This window comes from Quercus lobata, chromosome 4, assembly GCF_001633185.2.
Source record: "Quercus lobata isolate SW786 chromosome 4, ValleyOak3.0 Primary Assembly, whole genome shotgun sequence".
In the NCBI taxonomy this organism is placed as follows: domain Eukaryota; kingdom Viridiplantae; phylum Streptophyta; class Magnoliopsida; order Fagales; family Fagaceae; genus Quercus; species Quercus lobata.
In genome coordinates, this window is record NC_044907.1 from 55300469 (window position 1) to 55320407 (window position 19939).

At 41.7% G+C, this 19939-nt stretch overlaps 1 protein-coding gene across 1 annotated transcript; it reads left to right on the top strand.

Annotated features, from left to right (window-relative positions):
• Nucleotides 1-6849: 6849 nt before the first annotated feature.
• On the top strand, nt 6850-8538 carry LOC115985475. Its single transcript, XM_031108417.1, has 3 exons — nt 6850-7633; nt 7781-7967; nt 8049-8538. The coding sequence occupies exons 1-3, from the start codon at nt 6850-6852 to the stop codon at nt 8536-8538; spliced, it is 1461 nt and encodes a 486-aa protein (XP_030964277.1).
• The last annotated feature ends 11401 nt before the right edge of the window (nt 8539-19939 follow it).

Genomic DNA, 19939 nt, shown 5'->3' on the forward strand with positions numbered 1-19939 from the left:
AATATGTAGGTCATCCCTTATGTGCATTACAACTAAGGGATGGCCTTATTAAGTCATTGTTCTCTAATTATAAGTCATTGTTATTTATTTTATTTTTTGACTCTAAGTCATTCTTTAAAGCTACAGCAATTAAGTGTGAAACTTTCAACGCTAATTAACTCAATTTTTTTCCTCCAAAAAAAAAAAAACACTCAGATTTATACTCCCATATTTGACAATAACCTTAAAGTTCGAATAAAAGCATATTTTTTTAAACGAAGTCCTTCTTATAACTCATAGGCTAAAGAGAAGTATCCAACTTTACAAGATTGGGTTGGGTAAAAAGTGTTCAAAAGTTCTAAGAGTAAGATTACGAAGGGATAATATAATCAATATATCTACATATATACTAAATGTGAGGTTGTACTCACACTTCCTTCAAAATTATTAGGAAATTTTTTTTACTTCTCTATCTACACTCTACACTAAATTACATGATTTTCTTTACTTGAAGCCCAAGCTTTAGCACCTTCATAGCTTCTTCCGATGATTTTTTCTTCTTTTTCATTTTTTAGCTAGGCTGTGGGAAAAGTTTAGTATGGAGTGGTTGTACCAACGTTTACATGAAATGTTATTCTTATTCACCAAATAATTTTTATTTTAAAAAAATCCTAGCCAAAGCCCAAAGGGTCTAACGGACGCTTTAATATTAAATACATATATAATGGAAATCTACAAATTTTTGACCATCCAGAATCGGGCAACTAATCTTAAGAAAACATCTAAACTGAGATCAATGGGCTTGACCACAGATTGAAGGTGTTATCAACGACATTAATACAGTTATGTTGTAGGGTCACCCTTAGTTTAACTTGCAAAGTTTGGTCGGTGAATAAAGGACCTAAGTTCTAATTTCTTATACACCAAAAATTAATTGATGCCTTGACTTAATAATAATAAAGAAATTATCATATAGCAGATGCTATAGGTTTCAATCATATCGTATCTATTAAATAAATTCGAGGAGATATAATAAAGATATTGTAGATGCGAAAGCTTAAAAGAGAGTAACACAAGAACACATGAGAGATATGAGGTTCAATCTAACAACCTATGTCTATAGAGAATGATGATGTGAAAATCGTCAATAGTCATCCAGATGGAGTTGAATCCTCGTCACTATACCTGCAAATGTAGTGTAAGGCTTTGTAATACTCAGAAAAAAAAAAAAAAAAAAGATTTAAAAGGAGGGCGGGGCCAAATTTTTATAATTTATAATTATTAGGGAGTTTTTAGAAAACAAGGTTGAAACCTTAGCTATATATAAGCTTATTAAGTTTTGAGAGAGAAGACTATCCAAATTACTCAAGTAGAGAAAATTTAACAGCATAATGAGGTAAGAGCCTAAGAATCTCTTCTTGTCAAATCTAAGTTTTATTTAGAATTAAAGTATTTTTTACATGAATATTTTGGCCACTAGTGAGACTATTTAAAAAATCCAATGAATATGATGATGTAAACGAAGAAGGAATTAAATCTATTTTCCCTGTGCCGGTGTTGCGTTAACTGTAAGTGCTGCACAGGTTTACCGAATTGGGTTTTGGTGAATGGCAAAAAGTTATGGTTTAGGCCGGTAGTGTGATAAATTATAGAGGTAAAATGTATATGTCAAATAGTATTTTCCCGTAAAAGCATGTCAAGAGCTTGATTCTGGTTTGATATGGTCCTTTTCTTAGTTTTGCCCTCATGCCAAAAGAGAACTTGGGTCGGCGGCAGTGGCAGGGAAAATATATATATATATATATATATATATATATATATATATATGATAACTGGAATTATCACTTTGACAAAGCATTGCCAGCACCTTTCCTTTATTGTTATTAGTATTATTATTTGTTTATTTGGTTGGTTGAGGCGTATAAGGGAAGTTAGTAGGTTTGACATTAGAGCATTAGCATTGAAGAAGAAAGTCAAATTATTTTGTGATAAAACACAGATGAAAAATAAAACTTGGCCAATTTTCTATGCAGGTGGGATTTGTGATAAATTATAAATGAATCACAGTTGGTTCATTAACATGTGCTAGCCGGCACCTGTTAACAAAGTCCTTATCTATAAAATAACAATAGAGGGACAAGCATTTATCAAATGTTAAACCAATTTAAATTATCTAACAACAACACAGCATAATAGCGTGACTCCCAAATTTTTTTATGGTTGGCTATTTCCATTTATAACAAAATGACCTACCGCAATATAAGCTTAGTTTTTTTTTTTTAATGTATTTTATATAACATAAAACTGAGAATACTTCACCTTTTAACAAATCTAAACCTCAATTTCTTAATTGTCAAGGGCTTTGTAGTTGAATTGACACATTCTTATGCAAAAAGTGTTTGGAGAGCTAGAGTAAAGGTTCAAAGTGCGAAGTTAGCAACATATTGTAATTATGTCTAAAAAAAAACCTCATTTTCTTAATGAAAAGTTTTACTTGTAGAAAGATTTAGCGTGTGTTTGGATTGAAATTAAAATTATAGATTATTTCACTATTCAGCTTATTTTTACTACAATTCATGGGTCCTGTACGGCACCGAGATCCCAAAACCCATATAGGCCCTTCGGCCCAGGCCCAACAGGAACAGTCCCATTGCCCTAAGCCCTTCTTGGATCTGCCTTAGCGCAAAAACCAATTTTGGGCCTTGAATTCTGATGTGTGCCTGGCATAAGCTTTCCCGGACAAGCGTATTAACCGTCCCTAGGTAAATTATGATATGCTCGGTAAACTGCATTACCGAGCACTATCAACTAAGCTGGAACCAAGTTCCAAGGCCATAATTGTTGCACCGCACTCTCACCTAAAAATCCACTTAAATCAGATAATACTGGACTTTCAATAGCACTAACAGAAGCTGAAATCGTAATCTCACCACTAACCTTGGCTATAAATAGCAGAAGTTTGGAAGGAAGAGGGGGTTCAGAAAAACAGAGAGAAAACAGTCAAGTGAGAAAGTGTGAACTGAGTGTTGTTTTGAGTATCTCTGCCGAGAACGACCTAGAGGAGGAAATCCTCAAGCCCACTACAAATAAATTATGAGCCCAAGTGATTTAAGGCCCAGCAGCCTTATACTTGGTTCCTACAATTGGCGCCCACCGTGGGGCTCTCTTACGAAACTGTGGTTCGACTGAGACTCAAACGAGGGAAATGTCTGAGTAGCGTCCAAGAGGGCGTGCACCGAGTAGTTTCATAGGATCTTCTCGGGGATTGACATGGAAAGAGAGAAGGCAGAAACAGATGGAGGATAAGGAGCACCCAAGAGGAGAGGAAGGGTCCGGATTGGGAGAAAGGTCGGCCCAGACACACCGAACGGTTTCAGGCATCTCGGCGCATCGACAGTATGATGATAGAGACCGAGAGCTGGAGCGGTTGCGTAGATTGGTAATGGATTTGGAGCTGGAAGTAAGGGGTCGGAGCCAAGAAAGGAATCGCAACCCTCAACAAAGGAGAAATCGGGGCGAAGAGGGCTCCAGTCGATCTGGTACACAACGATTCCGAGACCGATCACGCTCTCAAGAGTCACACCGGCACTCCTGGGAACCACGTCATCAACGGGACCGTTCACGGTCGCATGGATATGATGACCGAAGATCAGAATCGCCTGAGGAACGGCAGCACCACAATGCTGCCATGGACGCCATAAGCCGAGCCTTGCGGATGGCAGCTCAGTCTCCATTCTTCGATGAGATTGAACGGGCCCCTATGCCGAGCAAATTCACGCGACCGCCATTCAATTCCTATGAGGGGAGGACAGACCCCGTGGAGCATGTCAGTCACTACATCCACATGATGTCTTTGCATGCACACAATGATGCATTGATGTGTAAAGTATTCCCCTCTAGTCTCGGCTCAACGGCCCTGGGATGGTTCAATGAGTTACGGAAAGGCTCCATCCATAGCTTTGCCGAGCTGATTCAAGAGTTCGGCAGTAGATTCGTGACATGCAGCCGAGTGCAACAGCCGGTTGACGTGCTACTTTCCATGAAAATGAGGGTCGGGGAAACCCTTCGGAGTTATGCCAGCCGATACTGGGAACTCTACAACGAGATTGGTGGAGGGAACGAGAAAATTGCGGCAAGCACCTTCAGGATGGGGCTCCCGAAGACTCTGAATTACAGGAGTCGTTGACGAAAAGACCCCCTGAGGATATGAGGCAACTGATGAAACGCATAGAGGAGTACAAACGCCTGGAGGACGACCGACTGCAAAGCAGGGGGAAAGCTCCATTAATTGGGAGATCTTGGCAAGGCTTTTTTCCGACAAAACCAAAAAAAGACTTCAGAATGCAGGAACCAGAGGTGCAAATCGAAGGGGTCAATGTGGCGTTTAAAGAGCCCGTGGACAAAATCTTGGAGCGGATCAAGAACGAGTCATTCTTCAGGTGGCCAAACAAAATGGGGGGCGACCCGTCCCGGAGGAACCAAAACCTATACTGCACCTATCACAGAGACAAAGGACACACCACCGAGCAGTGTCGGGTATTAAAAGATCATCTCGGGCAACTAGTAAAGGCAGGGTACCTGAAAGAGTTTGTAGTAGACTCCACTGACCGAGAAGCTGGACAGGGCGTCAAACAGAAAAGGAATCCCCTCCCGCCTCCACTAGGGGTAATCGAAGTCATCCATGCTGCACCAAGAGGAATAGCAGCAACAAAAAGGGTATTGACAGTGGCTTGTACGGGAGGAGAATTAGCCGAGAAGAAAAAGAAAGTTGGACGGCTAACCATCTCGTTCGGAGAAGACGACTTGGAAGGAACGGTCTAACCTCACGACGATGCTTTGGTGGTGACGGCCCGGATAGGCGGGTTCCTGGTGAAGAGGGTAATGATTGATCAAGGGAGCGAGGCTGACGTCATGTACCCGGACCTCTTCGAAGGTCTCAAATTAAAGACCCATGATTTGGCGAAGTATGACATGCCGCTGGTCTCATTTGACGGGAGAGTCGTAATTCCCGAGGGACAAATCTCTCTCCCGATGGACATGGAAGGCAAATGAGTTATAGTTACCTTCATAGTAGTCTGATCATTCTCACCGTACACCGCAATCCTGGGGAGGCCGTGGATTCACGGCATGAAGGCTGTTCCGTCCACCCTCCACGTGAAAGTAAAATTTTCCACTGAATATGGAGTTGCCGAGGTAAGGGGGAACCAACAAGTGGCAAGGCAGTGCCTTGTCGCCGCGGTCAGATGGAAAAATGAACAGCTTGGACAAGCTGAGCAGGCCGAGAAAGAAACTTCATAGCAATTACAGAGACCCCGAGGGGAAACAGGGGCAGACGTGGCCGAGGAGGTATTGAAGGTTAGAATTCTTCCAGATACTAATAGGTATTTCCAGATAGGCACAAGCATGAATGACCGGGAAAGGGTAGAGATGTTGTTGTTCCTTTTGCAGAACATAGATGTTTTCGCGTGGAACCCATATGAAGTGCCCGGAGTAGATCCCGAGTTCATTGTCCACAAACTCAACGTAGACCCATCATTTCCCCTGAAGAAGCAGAAACCGAGAAGAGCATCAAAAGAACACGTCGATGCAGTGAACCTGGAGGTCCAACGGCTGAAGGTGGCCGGAGTCATAAAAGAAATATTCTTCCCGAGATGGCTAGCAAACACTGTTGTAGTGAAGAAGAAGAACGGCAAATGGAGATTTTGTGTGGACTTCACAGACTTGAACAGGGCGTGTCCCAAGGACCCATTCCCAATGCCCAAGATTGATCAACTAGTAGATGCCACGTATGGGCACCCAAGGATGAGCTTCCTAAATGCCTTCCAAGGCTACCACCAGATTGCCTTGGCGCCCGAGGACCGAGAAAAGACAGCATTTATATCCCCGAATGCAAACTATCACTACGAGGTTATGCCGTTTGGATTAAAGAACGCCGGAGCCACGTACCAGCGAATGATGACGAGAATGTTCCGAGAAAAAATTGGATGCACGATTGAAGTTTATATTGACGACATGGTGGTAAAAAGCAGAAAAGAGTCACAGCATACGGAAGACCTCCGGGGAGTATTCGAGATACTGTGGCGTCACAAATTGCGCCTGAATGCCGAGAAGTGCACTTTCGGAGTAGGGGCTGGCAAGTTCCTGGGTTATCTGATCTCTACTCGAGGAATAGAGGCTAACCCCGACCAAATAGAAGCCGTGAACCGCCTCAAACCGCCAAGCAATCCTAAGGAGGTGCAAGTGCTCACTGGAATGTTAGCCGCCCTGAACTGATTCATCTCCAAGTTTGCCGATCGCTGCCGGCTGTTTTATCAACTTCTGAAGAAGTGGAAGGGGTTTCGTTGGGACGAGGGATGTGATGAGGTTTTTCGAGAACTCAAGGAATACTTGGCAAAGGCGTCGAGGTTGACGGCCCCGGAGCCCGAGGAGGATTTGTTTATGTACCTCTCAGTCACCAAGCATGCCGTAGGTGCTGTGTTACTAAGGGACCAAGGAGTACAAATGCCAGTGTATTACGTAAGCAAAACCTTGGTAGATGCCGAGACAAGGTACCTGCCCCTGGAGAAGTTAGTTTTAGCCCTGGTGTATGCCACAAGGAAGTTGCCACATTACTTCCAGGCTCATACGGTGTTCGTCCTCACCGAGTTTCCATTACAGTCACTGTTAAAGAGATCAGACTTCACAGGCCGAATTGCCAAATGGGGGACTCGGTTGGGATCGTTTGACATAAGATACCGACCTAGAAGCTCAGTGAAGGGACAGGTTCTCGCAGATTTCATCGCAGAATTCACACCCAAGAACGACGGCAAGGTAATCTGTAGTGCAGAAATTCGCCCATGGAGGGTATTTGTGGATGGCGCTTCAAATGCTATGGGGGCCGGGGCTGGTGTTGTCATAATCACCCCTGAGGGTATACGATTAGAACATTCCTTTAGATTGGGATTCAAAGCCTCAAACAATGAAGCCGAGTATGAGGCCTTATTGGCCGGTTTGAGGGCCGTATTGCATCTGGGCGCGAAAGATGTAGAGATTTACTCGGATTCTCGGCTGGTTGTTTATCAGATCACAGGAGACTTCAAGGCTCGGGACTCTCGAATGAAAGCTTATCTGAGTGCGGCCAAGCAGATTATCAGTCAATTCGGAACGGTAAAGGTATCCCAAGTAGCTCGGTCACAAAACAAGCACGCCGACTCCCTTGCCACGTTAGCCTCATCGGCTACCGAGGACACGCCACGGCTAGTCACAATAGAACTTATAAGGGAGCCAAGTATCAGTGTGAAGAGTATTCCCAACCAAGCCAGAGTAGAGGTTGCACAGGTAGCAGTGGCTAATCCGTGTTGGATGAACCCGATCATAGATTTCCTTGCCGAGGATAAAGTTCCGGAGGATGAAGACGAGGCCAACAAGATTCGTCGGGTGGCTCCCCGGTACTGGTTGTCTTCAGACCGCAAATTGTACCGAAGGTCCTTCACAGGCCCTTACCTTTTGTGCTTACATCCCGAGAAAGTCAGAGAGCTTCTGACCGAGCTGCATGAGGGAGTGTATGGCGAACATGTTGGGGGACGGTCTTTAGCACACAAAGCGATGACCCAGGGGTTTTGGTGGCCACAGATGCAGAAGGATGCTGCTGAATATGTTCGGAGCTGGGAACAGTGTCAAAAGCACGCCCCTTTGATCCATCAGCCTGCAGGACGTCTAAATCCTGTCAGCAGCCCGTGGCCATTCGCGCAATGGGGGCTTAACATCCTCAGACCATTCCCCCGAGCAATAGGGAACCGCCATTTTGTATTGGTGGCTGTAGATTACTTCACAAAATGGGCAGAAGCTGAGGCCTTGGCCAATATCCAGGATACTGACGTAAAAAAGTTTGTATGGAAAAACATTGTCAGAAGGTTTGGGGTGCTAAATTCGCTAGTAACTGACAATGGGCTACAGTTCGACAGTAAAGCTTTTCGGACCTTCTGCAGCGAACTCGGCATCAGGAACAAGTATTCAACCCCGGCTTACCCACAAAGCAACGGCCAAGCTGCGGCTGTGAACAAGGCTATTTTGAACGGGCTCAAGAGAAGGTTGGACAGGGCAAAAGGAAGATGGGTAGAAGAGCTACCTAGTGTATTGTGGGCTTACCGCACGACCCCCAGAAGATCCACGGGGGAGACCCCGTTTTCTTTGACGTACGGAGCGGAGGCAGTGATACCAACCGAGGTGAGCTTATGCAGCGCACAGGTCGTCAGGTTTGACCCCGTCCAGAACGCCGACTTGATGATGGAGCGTTTGAATTGGTTAGAAGAATGCAGGGAGGCCGCGACCATACGGCTAGCCAAATATCAGCAGAAACTAACCCAAAGATACAACCGAAATGTAAAGGGGAGGGAATTCAGTGCTGGAGAACTAGTGCTAAGACAGGTTGTGGGAAACATGCGAGACATAGCTACAGGGAAGCTTGCTCAAACTTGGAGGGACCATACAGAGTTACAGCCATCGCGGGTGCAGGGGCCTACTACTTGGAAGACCTCGACGAGAGGCCGCTTCCCCGGCCATGGAATGCCAACAACTTAAAGAAATTCTACGCATGATCATCCGTGTAAGCCTGAACTTGTATTTCGCTAAAATCAAGATTAAGATGAACTTATTTGTATATGCTGTTTCTGGTTCCGTGACTGCACACCAAAAGAATTGCAAATAATGTTTCAAAGGACAGAAACCTGGCCCTCGGCTCGATTAAAATCGCCGAGCAGGTAGAAACCTTACGACTAAAATCTCTAAGGACAGAAACCTGGTCATCGGCTCGATTAAAATTGCCGAGCAGGTGGAAACCTTACAACTAGAATCTTTAAGGACAGAAACCTGGCCCTCGGCTCGATTAAAATCGCCGAGCAGGTAGAAACTTTACGACTAAAATCTCTAAGGACAGAAACCTGGCCCTCGGCTCGATTAAAATCGCCGAGCAGGTAGAAACCTTACAACTAAAATCTCTATGGATAGAAACCTGGCCCTCGGCTCGATTAAAATCGCCGAGCAGGTAGAAACCTTATGACTAAAATCTCTAAGGACAGAAACCTGGCCCTCGGCTCGATTAAAATCGCCGAGCAGGTGGAAACCTTGCAACTAAAATCTCTAAGGACAGAAACCTGGCTCTCGGCTCGATTAAAATCGCCGAGCAGGTAGAAACCTTATGACTAAAATCTCTAAGGATAGAAACCTGGCCCTCGGCTCGATTAAAATCGCCGAACAGATGGAAACCTTGCAACTAAAATCTCTAAGGACAGAGACCTGACACTCGGCTCGATTAAAATCGCCGAGCAGGTTGAGACCTTATGACTAAAAACACAAAGGACAGAAACCTGGCTCTCAGTTAAGCTAAATGGCCAAAACATTGGCATAATCCACATGAAACATACAAATAGACAGAAATTCATTCAACGGATTAAAATGAAAGTCAAACGGAACGCATTTTACCAATTAAATAAATAAGGGTAATTGTTCATGCACCACATCCCAATGCCTTAGGCAAATAAACCATTAAAATTAGAAATATGATAAAAATAAGTAAAAGCATAAAAGGACTGTAAGAAAATTAGCTGGAGGGTCGGGCTGGGTCCGTTGCTTCTGGCTGGTCGGTCAAGGGAAAATGCGGGTCTTCACCGAGGAGCTCCTGCACAGTCGGGATGCTGGTGGCTTCCATGTCCTCTGGCTCAGCATGAGCGTCAATTTGTTCAACCAGCTCCCTCATGCTAGCCGTTTCCTCCTCGTCAATAGCAGCCGGGGTGTCCTAGACGGCAGCGACAGGGCTCAGAAAGGGAATTTGGCCGGGGTCTCTCAGGTGCGAATCCTCGGGAACACCCAGTGCTTGGAGAGTGGCGAACCACCCGGCCTCAAAACCCAAGTTCCGAGCTCGAGCCACTACCGGCTCTGCAGAATTCTCGGCATCAGCGAAGCCTTCGTTATACCATTTTTGCTCCGCGGCCGCTAGGGCTGCCCTAAGGTCGGCTAACTCCTCGGCGTTGGCAGTATTAAGGCTGATGGCTTCAGTTAACTTGACCTACGTCTCATTCTACTTGGCCAAAAGCTCCGCACACCTCTTTTCGGCCAATGCCCTGTTCTTCTCCGCGGCAGCAGCCTTCTTCTCGGCGGACTCAGCTACCTTAAGCTTTTCCTTCGCCGTTTTAGCCACTGACTCCCGCGCTCCCTTTTCACGCTCGACTTCCTCGGCAAGATCCCGTGTCCGGCTGGCTACTATGTGAGCCAGTTGGGTAGCCTAGCAAGCACAAAAGTTAATAAAGAAGCAGAAGTGAATGTATGGAAAGAAAACGAATAAACTAAGTAACTACCGCAATGGCATGCCACTCTAACCGGCGCCCCACAGACTCCTCAGATCCCTCCTCGAAGGCATGCATGTCCTCGGGAAGAAGAAGACCTTCGACCAAAGTTTAGGCAATACGGCCGCCTTCGCCCTTCTCCCACATCCAAACACAGGCGGTTGAAGGCAACGGCTTGCCGTCCAAAAGGAACTTGGGCTTCCACACTGGAGCCACCTGAGAGGAGGACGCAACCCCCGTACCAGCCTGGGTTGGCAGCTCACGGATAACGATTCCCCCTGTTGGTGGGGGAGGAGTCTGGACGGCGGCATCCCCCGGGCCCGTGGAAGGTTGATCGGTTACCTTCTGTTTCTTAAGGGCCCGTCCACCCTGTGAAGAGGGTGGAGGCTGAGGCCCCTGGCCCCGGCCCTGAGAAGGTGGGGGCTGGTTGGGTTGCCGTGCACCAGGCACGAAACGGTCAATGGTCATGACCTTCCTTGACACCATCCTTCCGCCCAGATGGATAGCTTCAACCGACAGGGCAGCTGCTTCAACCGCTGGTTGCTGAGGCTCGGTCGGGGGATCCTCGGGCTGAGGCTACTCTTGAACAAGGCCCTCTTGTTGGACAGGTTCGTGGGCTAACTCCCTAAGGCGCCGAGACACCTGTTCCGCAGACTCGTCTCGCAATGGGGCTAGCTCGTCCGAGCAGGTGAAGCGCCGTCCAAAATCTCTCGCCTCCCCGGTTGTAAGCGTTGGCGGCAGGAAATTCGCGTACCGGACGTCTATGTAGGACAGCAGGGGATTGTCAACCAAACGTGCCTGCTTAAAATTCTACCACGTGGAGTAAACTAGCTCTATCCCGGGATCAGGTGCGAAGCTCGGAGTTGTCCGTCCCAGTGCACGTATATCTCGGAACGAAGGATGAAGTTTAAATCCTTGGCGTGGACGGTTCTAATGTCCGGAACAAACACTTTGCCGTCTGCAAAAGAACAAGTGCCATATCAGTATCTGATTATAAAGATTTATTCCATTAAAAGAAAAGGAAAAGCGAAGGAAAACAGTTAGATCAAGGGATTGGTACAAACCCACTTCACACCGTGAAAGGGGGTAAGGGACGTCCCCGGAAAACCAATTGCCGCGCACCCGAACGAATTCCCCGGCGGAGTTCCTGTTCGAATCAGGCAGGCATGATATCAGCCGTACCCGATTATCTCGTGCCTTTAGGTAATAGTTTGTAGCTTTGTTCCCACAGAGTCTATACATATGGTTAATATCATGGTAATTTAACTGTAAATCGAAAGTGTGGTTCAACCTACTGACGCAGCTAACTACCCGGTAAAAGTTGGGGGGCAGCTGGTCGGGACACAGCCCGTAGTACCTAAGTGTATCGGTCAAAAGGGGATCCACAGGAAACCTAACCCCGCCTTCTAAGATTGCCATCAGAGGAAAAAAGGCTGTACCGAATCCTCGGTGGAGAGCAATATCACTCTCGTGGCAGTAAGCCACATCCACGTCATCGGGAATACTAAATTTGCTCCTAAAGGTGGCTAAGGCCTCCAGAGACTCTAGAAGATAAGAGTAACCCATCTATAACGCCTAATGCTATGAAAGGGAACTTGAAAAAATAAGCTGAAGGAATAGAAAAAGGAAGAAAAACTTACTTTGGGTTCTAAGGAGGAAGAAAACACTGGGCAGGAGAGTAAGCACACAGAGAGTTGGTTGGCAGAGAGTAGGCGCGAAATATCAGAGGTGGAGGAAAAATGAGAGAATGTTCTATGGGGAACTATTTATAGAGTCAGAAAGGGGGGGGGGGCAAAGAAGCGTTTAATCAAGTAGTAAATGGGCGCGATTTACGAACGACCCTGCGGATGCCAAACGTAACTAGTACGCGCACCGCTTCGGTTCACGAAGCGTCAAGCAATAATGACAATTGTACCTGGCGCCACGAAACGGCGCGTCTTTTGAGATGAGCATTAATTAGGAACGATTACCACGATTCCCAAGCCATGAAAGTCTCCGAGGTCAAAAGGCTCGGCCAGCTCCTTGATTCTTCCCAGCAACCGGGTATGAATCAAGGGGGGGCTAATGTACGGCACCGAGATCGCAAGACCCATATAGGCCCTTGGGCCCAGGCCCAACAGGAACAGTCCCATTTCCCTAAGCCCTTCTTGGATCTGCCTTAGCGCAAAAACCAATTTTGGGCCTTGAACTCTGATGTGTGCCCGGCATAAGCTTTCCCAGACAAGCGTATTAACCGTGCCCGGGTAAATCATGATATGCTCGGTAAACTGCATTACCGAGCACTATCAACTAAGCTGGAACCAAGTTCCAAGGTCATAATTGTTGCACTCCACTCTCACTTAAAAATCCACTTAAATCAGATAATACTGGACCTTCAATAGCACTAACAGAGGCTGAAATCGTAATCTCACCACTAACCTTGGCTATAAATAGCAAAAGTTTGGAAGGAAGAGGGGGTTCAGAAAAACGGAGAGAAAATAGTCAAGTGAGAAAGTGTGAACTGAGTGTTGCTTTGAGTCTCTCTACCGAGAACGACCCAGAGTAGGAAATCCTCAAGCCCACTACAAATAAATTGTGAGCCCAAGTGATTTAAGGCCCAGCAGCCTCATACTTGGTTCCTACAGGTCCCATCGCACTTTTTGATACTATTCATGAGCTCCACTGTACTATTTCAACTAACTTTTGCCTTTATTTACAGTACTTTCAGTAATAAGTTTTCAGTTTCAGCAAAATAAGCGGTATCCAAACAGACCCTTAATATCTTATAATTTTTACTATATCTTCAAAATTAATACATTTTTTTTTAGGATAAAATTAATACACTTAAATAAACTTCAAGTTAAAAAGTTGGATCACCCCCTCCCCCCTTCTTTATTTTATTCATTATATCTTAAAATTTTGACCTTGGTTGAGTTTATCGTATAACGTTTCTAAGTGTCCATTTGTTTCAACGTTTGAAGCCCAAAAGTTGCGTTTTCAAAAAAGTCAGCTCAAAAATAGTGTTTGGTAAGTATGAAACGCAACTTTTTGGAAAAAGTTGTGTTTTATATTTGAGAAGAAAACGTGCGTTTGAGTTATGGAGCTCTAGAGGTCCATAAACAAAAAGTTCATGCGCGTTTTGAAGCTATCCGTTGGGCTCTTCCGAAAATTACCAAATTACCCTTGATTAAATCTATAACAAATTTTTTCACAATAAATTTTAAGGCGTAGGTTATTATTAGCTAATATTGGTGAGAAAAAAAAAATTTAGAAAGAGAAAAAAAATAATTTTAATAGTATGTTAAAATTAAAATCAGTATTAATTTTTATCACAATATTTTCACAATACTTTCACAATAAATCTTAAGTGATAGGTTATTATTAGTTAATATTAGTGAGAAAAAAATAATTTTTTTAGAAAGAGAAAAATTGATTTAAGTATGATGAAGTAGTTTTTTTTTTTTTGGCTAAACAAGTATTATGAAATAGTTGATTTAAGTATGAAACAAACTCACATAAAAAAATAAAAATAAAAAGTATGAAATAAACTCCCTTATATATATTGTCCTTTTTGGTAATTTATCCCTCAAACTGCCACTTTTATAAATGCTAACCAAACACTCAGTTTTTTCAAAAAACACTTTTTAACAGTTTTTACCAAACACTCAGCTTTTTGAAAATGCACTTTTTCATTATACACTTTTTGAAAATTCAACTTTTTCATTATGGACTTTTACAAAAAGTTGAACCAAACTCACCCTAAAAAGTAAAGATTGAAAGAATACTTTCATGATTTAATACCGTACTCAAATAAATTTTTCAGGCCTTTTTTTTTGGTTAAATAATAATTTTTATACAACTAAAAAGCCTCTTTATCAAGTTATTTAATTATGTAGTATTTTTTTGAAATTTGATTTTGCTAAAATTAAGTTCAAAGTAAAACTTGATTTTGTCAAAGTCGAGTTCTACGCAAGTAACCACTGATGTGGCATGGTCGATGTGGAACTAAGAACTACTAAACTCGAGTTCCATTTGCCACATCAATGGTTATTGCATAGAATTTAACTTTGGCAAATTAAAATTGAGTTTTACTTTGAATTCAACTTTGACAAAATCTAGTTCCGAAGGAGCACATAACTAAATTAATTGGGAATGAAGATTTTTAGGGTCCGTTTAAGATCCGTTTATTTTACTAAAACTGAAAACTTTATACTGAAAGTACAGTAGATAAAGGTAAAAGTTAGCTGAAATAATACAGTGAGACTCATGAATAGTACCAAAAAGTGCAGTGAGACTCATAAATAGTAAAAAAAAAAAAATGAATACTAAAATAAGTTGGCAAAAATAATCTTTACCAAATAGACACTTAGAGCATTAGTATTAGTGGTTCTAAAAAGCTATTTTTAGCACCACCATATACAAAAAGGGTGCAACATTGGTGATGGTATAGGTAAAATTTTTACCTACACAACTACAGTGCACAGCCATGATTGTGCACTGTAGCTCAAAACTAAACTCAAAAATAATTTTTTATTCCCACCTTACATTAAATTTTTTTTTTCTATCTCTTTTTTCCTCTACCCGATTTCAGTCATTCACTTTCTCAGATCAAACTCTCACCTCTGCCACCGATTCATCATCCTCTCACCACCACCACTAAAGCTTACCATTGCCACCGAAACTATCCATTGCCGATTCATCATCCTTCTCCCTTTCCATTTTTTTTTTTTTTTTTCATTCCTTACCGGTCCAACTCCCCTACCCCACGTTGCCGACCCACGTTGGCCCATCTCGACCTCACCGCCGACCCAAGCCCTAGGCCCCAAGTCCCAAGTTGACCCACGCCAACCCATCTCGGCCTCTCTTCTGTCTGGCCCATCTCGGCCTTTCTTCTCTGTTTGGGTAACCCATTTCTTCAAAGCTTGCTTGTTGATTTACAAGTGAGTTGTCTTTGTCTTCTTCATCATTTAATGCTTAGGGTTTTTGATTTGGGTAATTGGAATGATAAATTTTTCATGTCAGTTGGGAATTGTTTTAGTAAAAAAAAAAAATTGTATATATATAATTTGGGGTTAAAAAATATTATTGTTCCACTAGAAGATTATTTGTTATCATGTGGCTTTATGAGAAATTGTTTTAGTAAAAAAAAAAAAAATTATATATAATTTGGGGTTTAAAAAATATTATTTTTAAACTAGACAATTATTTGCTATCATGTGGCTTTATGAGAAATTGTTTTAGTAAAAAAAAAAATTGTATATATATTTTGGGGTTTAAAAAAAATATTATTGTCACACTAGGCAAGAAGGAACCATACCTTCGAAAAAGGCACCCATAAGAAGGAGGAATGCAAGAAACTGCAAGAGAGAACAGCTCGGAGAAGAAAAAGCACAGAACAACAATGGTGGGGGAAAAGAAAAAGTGAAGAAGAAAGAGAAGAGAAAGGAAGTTTAAAAACTAAACACAAAAAAACTAAAAAACCAGTGGGAAACCCAAAGAGCCACATAAGTGGAGCATTAACTCCACTAGCCATAACGTGCCACGTGGCCACGATGTGTACAACACTGCCACAACGCATTAATGTGCAGCCACTTTGCATCAAGTATGGAACGAAACCCCAAGAGTCATGTCTGGGCAGAAAACCTTTCACCTTTTGATGGTCGTCATGACATGTAATGACAACAACAAAACTTGGTGGGACAGCTGACGGGACCAACGAACTCTCTTGCCCAGACAACCCTATCAAATACCTCCATCCACCTAGCCACGACATGGACAAGGAAAAGCAAACCATTAATGAGAAGCTTTAATGCCTTAGACAATTACCGATTAGCTATCAAACCGTTGGTAGCCCAACAAAACCTACATTAATAAGCCCTGAGGCATTACGAAAGGAGCAGTAAACCCACAATTAAGGCCCCAGCAGCTAGAAACTATGAAGCTATATATACACACTCAACAGAACCAGACCATGTACATATACACACACCCAAAATACACAAGCATAGGTAATTTTGATATTCTAAGCTTTCTTATTTCCTCAAAAGCTTCTGTACGCTGACTTTGGCATTGGAGGCATTGTGGCGGGCACCACACCGGTGACCACCTGAGGAAAGCTGTCACGCCCCAAACTCGACTATAAAGACAAGCACATGACAACTGCCGCACGCTTATTAAAGTAAGTACCCTACAAGTGTGCAAGGCCTTCTTAACAACTAAAATTTATCCTTAAAAATTAAATCAAATAAATCCGAAATACCTCAACAATTTCTTTATGAATAGATCTCCAATAATTTAAAAGGAACAAAATCCAAACTTCATGTACATAACGCCAATTGGCCAATAAATATAAAACTATTAGAAGACTATCCAATCCCAAAACCACTAAACTTCTTTCCTGCTCACAACACAATATCAAAACTCCTAAAACTTGCTATTCTTCACAATCTGAAACTGGAGGGGGAAAAGAAAGTGAGTTGACAACTCAATAAGTAACCAAAATCCTAATAAGTTCTATCAAGTAATAGATCTGCAAAGTAATAAGATGTAATATGAGTTTTCAAAATTTATACTATGGGTTTTCAAAAATAACAAAAGAAGTTTCATAGTCCTAAAATAATAAGTTGCAAATAGATCACATACTTTAACCTTACAAATATATATCATAGATGGTTTAGAAAGTAGTCAATTTTCCAAATATCAAAAGCTATAACTTACAATAGGTTCCAAAAATATATAACCAGTTTAAGTGACTCAAAATAGTTAAATACTCAAACATTTCCAAAATTACATATGTAGTTTTAAGGACTCAAAATGGTTCAAATATTTAAACGTAATTCATATTCTTAACAATCTTATGACTATGGTCACACTATATTCCCGTGACTGGGCATCAGAGTACCAATGAATAACCCCCATTGGCTGGGTATTAGAATACTAATTAATAACCCACATGGTTTGGGTATCGGAGTACCAATGAATAACCCCTATTGGTTTGGGTATCAGAATACCAATGAATAACCCTCACTGGTTGGGTATCCAAGTACCAATGAATAATTCTCATTGGTTTGGATATCAAAATACCAATGAATAACCCTCACTTGTTTAGGTATTAGAATACCAATGAATAACTCTCATTGGCTGGGTATCAAATTCAATTCATAGTCAGATTGTTCATAATCATATAAATCAAATCATAGTTTCTAACAAAAATATATTTTATTCAAGCATGTATATAAAAATCATATACTCAGTATTAAAAATGTATTTGTAATAATCTTTTACTTAAAATAAGTAATACAATAGAAATAAAAATTCTATGTATTAGAGTCAAAACATAATTAGATTGTCTAAAATCATATATATCAAATCATAGTTTGAACAAAAATATATATTATTCAAATACATACATATAAATATATATATATATATATATATAAAAATATATATATATATATATATATATATAACTATATACACAGTATTCAATATATTTGTGATAATTCTTTATTCTTTACTTTAAATCAATGTAGCTAAAACAATTAAATAAAATAGTAACAATTATAAACAAATTTCAGTAGTTAAAATACAATAATATAAGCAAAATAAAATCAATTAGAATAAGGTTACTTACCTCCAAAAACTATTCCAAAAGAAAATTTTCTTTAACAATTCCTCTAAAATCTTTAAATATCACCTAGAACAATCTTCAAATATTTTTACTCAATAATTAAATAATCTAAGAAAAACTTGTAATAATACCCAGCCAGATAGAGAGACTACTAAAAAATATCCAATATCTATCCACTGTTATCTCACACCAAAATTCCTCCTAATCATAATTACAATATTTTTATTCTCTTTATTTTCTGCCACTAATAGTTCTGAGGAATCAAGTCTATAGTTACACCATACCTATAGGCATAAAGGGTCAAAAGTACATCACCTAATTTCTTTTTTTTTTTTTTTTGGCTGAATACCTAATCTTCTATATATGAGCTGATATATATATCACTTAGAGCATCAGCATTGAAAAATGCTACTCTATCCTATTTTACCATCCCAAAAAACTACTTTATCAATTATACCATACCATTTTAGAGCATTTGCAGCAGTGGAGCTAAAAAGCTATAATGCTATTTTAGCTCCACCAATATAGCAAAATAAGCTCACAGCAGTGGAGCCAAAGCCATAAAATTTGGCTGATTTGCTACAGTGCACATCTATAGATAGATGTGCACTGTAGCACTCATCTAAAAAAAAAAAAAAAATTTTAATCATCAACCGATTAAAATAATCACTCCCACTCACTTTTTTTCATTCTTTTATTTTATATCTCACCGTCCCCTCACTCTCAACTCCTTCTCACTCTCAACTCCTTCTCCCTCACTCTCAACTCCCAGATCACTCCTCCCTCACTCATCACCGTCGCCGCCACAAACCAGCCCAGCCCACGCCGTCCCTCGCCGTCCCAGCCCAGCCCAACCACGCCGTCCCAGCCGCATCTCCCTCACTCATCTCTCTCACCCATCGCACTCCAGATCACTCATCTCCCTCACTCATCACCGTCGCCGCCACAGACCAGCCCAGCCCACGCCGTCCCTCGCCGTCCTAGCTCAGCCCAGCCCACGCCGTCACTGCATCTCCCTCACTCATCTCCCTCGCTCATCGCACTCCAGCTCATCTCCCTCACTCATCACCGTCGCCGTCCGTCGCCGTCGCAAGCTCTCATCTCACTCATCAAGCTCTCCACGCCGTCGCCGTCCCAGCCGATCCACTTCAGGTCAATGCTCTCTCTTTTCTTTTGTAGTGAATTTTTTCTGTTATTTGGTCTCTGTGCACATGAATTTTTCTGTTTTTTCTGTTCTGGGTTTAGTGTGATTTTGTGGTCTCTGTATTGGGAATTTTCTGTTATTTTGTTGTGTGGATTCTGTGCTCTCTGTATTGGGAATTTTCTGTGTGCAGGAATTGGTTCTGTGGATTATGTGTCTCTGTATTGGAAATTTTGTGTTTGGAAATTTTCTGTTATTTTGTTGAGTGGATTCTGTGCACTCTGTATTGGGAATTTTCTGTTTGCAGGAATTGGTTGTGTGGATTATGTGGTCTCTGTATTGGGAATTTTCTGTTTGCAGGAATTTGTTGTCTAGATTATGTGGTCTCTGTAATTTGTGCGGGAAAGCTATGTTTTGTTGTTAGTGTAAATTGTGTGCACAAAACCACGTTCCTGTGTTGCATAAAACCAAAATTGACTCATGGCTCATATAAATGTCTCTGTAATATAACCTATCAAAAAAAAAAAAATGTCTCTGTAATATAAATGTAAGTTTATTGTGTAATTTATCTATGTAATTTGTTGTGTCGATATAAATGTTAGTTTGGAAATTTTCTGTGTGCAGGGAAGTTTATATATATTTTTTCTAATTTTATGGAGTCACGTAGGGACACAGAGTTACGTAGAGACCTAACATTTATCACGGGTATCATGAACGGGATATAGAAATTGACTCTCAATTTCTGGGAACATCTCAAAATACTCCTGTGTCAGTTTCTGATTCTCCACCTCCACCACCACAAGTTGAAAGTACCTCTTCTACAAAAGGAAAACGGGGCTCTAACTTTACTGTAGAGGAAGATAAACTCTTAGTGGCAGCATGGCTCAATAC